Here is a 4,696-nt window from a genome sequence, read left to right as displayed (position 1 = left end):
CACCACATCACATTCTCTAACATATGTTTATCAGAGTATATGTATGACACACCACAACACAGACAGCTGCTCCATTATTTTACTGAATAAATTGCTCATAGAATCCACGCACCTTGCTGACTAGCTTAGGTGTTGAACGTATGGAACGCTTGTAATTGATGAGTCAGGTTTTCTTTACATTTGCACAGGTAAATGACATATTCTGCCACCATGGTCATTATTTCATTGTACAAATGCTGTCCCTGACTTCAAGCACCATAAAACACATGACAACTGGGATAAATGCTGTGTTTATTTAACAGTTATTTAATAAAAAACATATGTACATCCTTTATCACCAAACACACCCATTTCTTTTCCTCCTCTCTCTCCTCCTTCCTTCTTCTCTTCCTTCTCTCTCCTTCTCCTTCCTCTCTCTCTCTCTCTTCTCTCTCCTTCTTCTCCTTCTTCTTCTCTTTCTTTCTTTCTCATCATGCCTCTCTGCCACCTCCCATTTCATCTCTCTCTCTGCAACATTGAATATTTAGTATCAACCTGAGACAGGCAGACGGACACGTGGTGAAAGTACTGACGGTTGGGACGCATGCACAGCCTTGAACACAACACCCTGTCTCTTTTTAAGATGCATCTCGCTCCGGGAACACATCTGTCCTCCCCTCAGAATGCTGGGTCATCCTGCGCCCCGCCAGTGCGAAAGATGTGTCATTCCAAGTGGCTAGGCCGGTATCCGCTTACAGTATCCACTCAGCTCGACAATGCACTAATGTGGCGCCGTTGTCAGAAGACATAAAAATCATAGTTATTTGTTCTAATCACTGCCCTTTATTGTAGCAGTTCCCGGGCAATGTTGCACAGGCTCAATGGGCGTTTTGTCCCCTGTTATTTATCTTTCACTGAGGTAGTTTACATGTCAGCTGATTTGGTCCAACATGAACCATGGTTTTATTAAGGTTAATGCTATCTACGGGATAAAATAGAAGTACATCAGAGCGCTTTAGAAGAAGCCCGGCGTGTGAGCTTTATAGACTGACTTAATGATATAGATGATAAAGTATGAAGAGGAACACAGATCAACAAGCAGATCAACACAGAGGTAAATACAGATCAATATAAAGCTGTATAACCTTTATCTGTTCTTGTTCCCCAGGTCTTTCAACCAAGACTCCGTCCTCTGAGACGCTGTTAAGGTGATCTTCTGGCTGGGCTACTTCAACTCCCTGTCTCAACCCTTATCATCTACCCCTGCTAAGCCGAGTTCAAACTGGCCTTCATTACAAGATCCTCCAAGTGTTATTACTTCACTACCTATCATATTACTGTACTCCTTCATTCATCTGCATCTTCCAGTTGGCTTCCTTTCATATTTTTAGGCAATGATAAAATGGATGTTAGGAGTATGTATATTATGTCTGTAACTGTGGAAACAACAGACACATTTCAATGGACAATGTTTTTCAATTAAAAATGTTCACGCACCTCCCTCAACACTGATGCCAGTGTCACTATAGAAGACGCCAGGATAAGTGGCTACAACCACCGCACCTCCCATCAACCCTCCGGCCACTAAGGAAGAACCCTGCAGAGCCTGGTACTCATGGGAAGAACTCTGTCGTCAACGAGGAGCGAGCTGACCTGCCTCTCAGCCAGCCCCAGCCCCAGCCATCGGCGCCTGCGCAGAGAAGGGACACCCTCCACCTGCCGCCTCAGCGCCCAGGCCCTCCCCCTCTGTTGCCTGGGAGTCCTGCTGATTTGCCGGCCAGGGACACCTGAGGGGGGGGGTGGAGGGACTCAGGGGGATGTCCCACATGATCCAGCCAGTGCCCCTGCTGCCCCGTGGGAGCGTGAGGGGAGACACCCTGAGACAAGGCTCTGACCGTTGGGGAGTCCTACTGTCACTGGTTGCTGGTTAATTGTCTGATGGTATTAACCATGTTAGTACCCGACTGACGGGGGAGTGATGGGGGTTCATTCACTGTAATGGTTAAGTGTAAATTAACTGTCAATGGTTTGTATCTTTGGCATGGGAAATGGTTGAAGGAGTGAGATAGAGACTATAGTGATCTCTACTGTATGTTAGCAGGCATTAATGAGATAGGATAGTCAGCATCTGTTCACACGGAACTACCACGGAGGGGGATTCACTACAGATGAAACTGTCCTGCATTTTCAGAGACACATCATGACAATAGTGAAGCAATGGGATAAACCACATGAACTGTAGCATTGCGGATTTGACCATAGCATATCAATGTACATGCATTCACCAAGGCTACATATAGGGAGATTCTCGCTTGGGTTTAAAGACCATCTTCATTTTCCTCCGCGGATCTTGAAACGGATGTGGTTGAGGGTGTTGAGGAGGTGTTATCTGGTCAGGGGCAGGCTTAACGGAAGAGCATCCTCCCTCCCCATCCATTCTTCACTGGTATATTTCCATGTAGATTCAATAATGAACAGTTTTAATCTGCCACACTTCTGAATGTTTCTTTTGCCGAGGAGAAAAAATGAATACGCTTAAAAACAACATGCTACGATTGTTTTCATCTATAAAGTTGTCTTGCAATAACTAACTTAATTTGTTTTGAGCGCTTTTACACATGTTTGGGAATCCACCCTCGTACAATACGCCTCACGATGCGCGATGAAAAGGATGCCTTATTTCCTGCTGGGAACTGCATTTCCATCCACGCTCACGCTCCCCGCCGACTCTCCTGACTAACTTTGACTCTTTTTCAAAAGGAGGCGAGAAAGGACGGAGAGAGGATGCATGAGGTGGGAGCAAACCAAACATAAAGCGCTGCATTGGCCCCAGGACCGGGGAGAGAGACTATGCTGGCACTTCTGGGACTACCTGTGAACCTGCACCAATCTGTCATTCATTGGTTGGACTCAAGGAATGTTTGTCTACTGGTCGCTGTGTCCTCTCTTTCACCGGGTCTGATCAGAATGCTCTGGGCCTTGGGTCACCAGGGTCTCCTTCAGTTGACTCACAGATCTGCAAATGCTTCTGGCCCTGGCCCTGTAGGTCTCTTTTCAGTTGGAGTCTAGATCTGCAGTCACTTTTGCCCCCAGGTTCAGGTCTCAGTGGTCTGATCTAGACTGTTTTTGTCTGTGTCAGTCGGAGAAAGGTACACAAAGAACAGATGATCATGTTTCATAATATCACTTCAATGTCAATATCACAAACTTCTTATGGTGTATTTGCAGAACAAAGTATACAATCTGTTTATTTGGGTAGTAATAGATGACAAAACACTCAGTAGTAAAAATGTTATTAAGTTTATCCCAGTAAATCATATGGACAAACATCTGTGGCAGGCAAAGCAAAGTGACAACCTGGCTTCATCCTGCAGAAAATCATATGGACAAACATATAGGTGGTAAGTAAAGCATAAACTAGTTTAGTCCGCAGGGAACGGCGGTTGACGCAACATTCAGCAGGCAAGCAGCTACAACCCGGTTTATCCTGCAGTAACCACATGACAAATATCTAGTGGGTGGCAAAGTAACCCACTATCCTGCAGACCATACGACAAACATTCAGCAGGTTATATAAAAGTATAACCTGGTTATCCGTAAAATCACATGGACAAAACATCTAGTGTGTAAGAATGCATAACCCGGTTATCCTATGTAGCAATCATATGGACAAACATCTAGTAGGCAAAGTGACAAACTGGTTTATCTTGGGTAGTAAATATATGGATAAACATCTAGTGGCTAAGTAAGTGAGTAATGCAGTTTATCCTGAATCACGCTGGACAAACATTTGTGGGTAAGCAAAGCATAACTGGTTTATCCCGTGTAAAATCATACGGACAAATATCTAGGTGCTGGCAAAGCATAACCCGGTTTTTATCCGCAGAATTATATGGACAAACATCTAGTAGGTAAGCAATGGCAACCTGTTTTACGGTGTAGTAATCACATGGAGCAACATCTAGTAGGTAGCAAAGACAAACCTGTTTATCCTTGGGTAGCAAACACATGACAAACACTAGTGGCTATGAAAGTATAACGTAGTTTATCCTGTAGTAATCACAGACAAAAACATCTAGCAGGCATAAAGTACAACCTGGTTATCTGTAGTAGAACTATATGGACAAACATCTAGTAGGTAAGTAAAGTATAACCGGTTTATCCTAAAAATCATATGACAAACATCTAGTAGGCAAAGCACAACCCGGTTATCCTGCAATCATATGACAAACATACAGTAGGCAAAAGTATAACCTATTTATCCGGTAGCAACTGTTATTGACAAACATCTGGGCAGGTAAGAAGCAGCAACCTGATTTATCCTGTAGTAATCACATGGACAAACATTCAGTGGCAAGCAAAGCATAACCTGGCTTATCCCAATCACATGGACAAACATCTAGTATGGCAGTATAACCCAAGCCTATCCGGCAAACTTATAGCGACAAACACTCAGTAGGTAAGCAATGCATAACCCGGTTTATCCTGCAGAATTATGCTTTTGACAAACATCTAGCAGTAAGCAAAGTACAACCTGGGTTTATCCTGGGCAAACACATGGACAAACATCCAGGCTAAGTAAAGTGGACAACGTAGTATCTGTGGTAGTAACTATATGGACAAACATCTAGTAAATAAAGTATAACCTGGTTTGTCCTGTGTAGTAATCTATATGACAACATCTAGTAGGCAAAGCATAAACTGGTTTATCCGTAAA

General features: G+C 43.7%; 1 protein-coding gene across 1 annotated transcript in view; it reads right to left on the bottom strand.

Annotated features, from left to right (window-relative positions):
- Window positions 1-1,639: 1,639 nt before the first annotated feature.
- LOC121585891 (transcriptional regulator ATRX-like) overlaps window positions 1,640-4,696 on the bottom strand; it is a 79,916-nt gene continuing 76,859 nt past the window's right edge. Inside the window, exon 26 of the mRNA XM_045225607.1 lies at window positions 1,640-1,766. Coding sequence (XP_045081542.1) covers window positions 1,640-1,766 — 127 coding nt within the window. The remainder of the gene's footprint in view (window positions 1,767-4,696) is intronic.

This window comes from Coregonus clupeaformis, chromosome 2 (genome assembly GCF_020615455.1).
Source record: "Coregonus clupeaformis isolate EN_2021a chromosome 2, ASM2061545v1, whole genome shotgun sequence".
NCBI lineage: Eukaryota > Metazoa > Chordata > Actinopteri > Salmoniformes > Salmonidae > Coregonus > Coregonus clupeaformis.
Note: the sequence above shows the minus strand (reverse complement) of the source record. Positions and strands in the feature narration are given on the sequence as shown.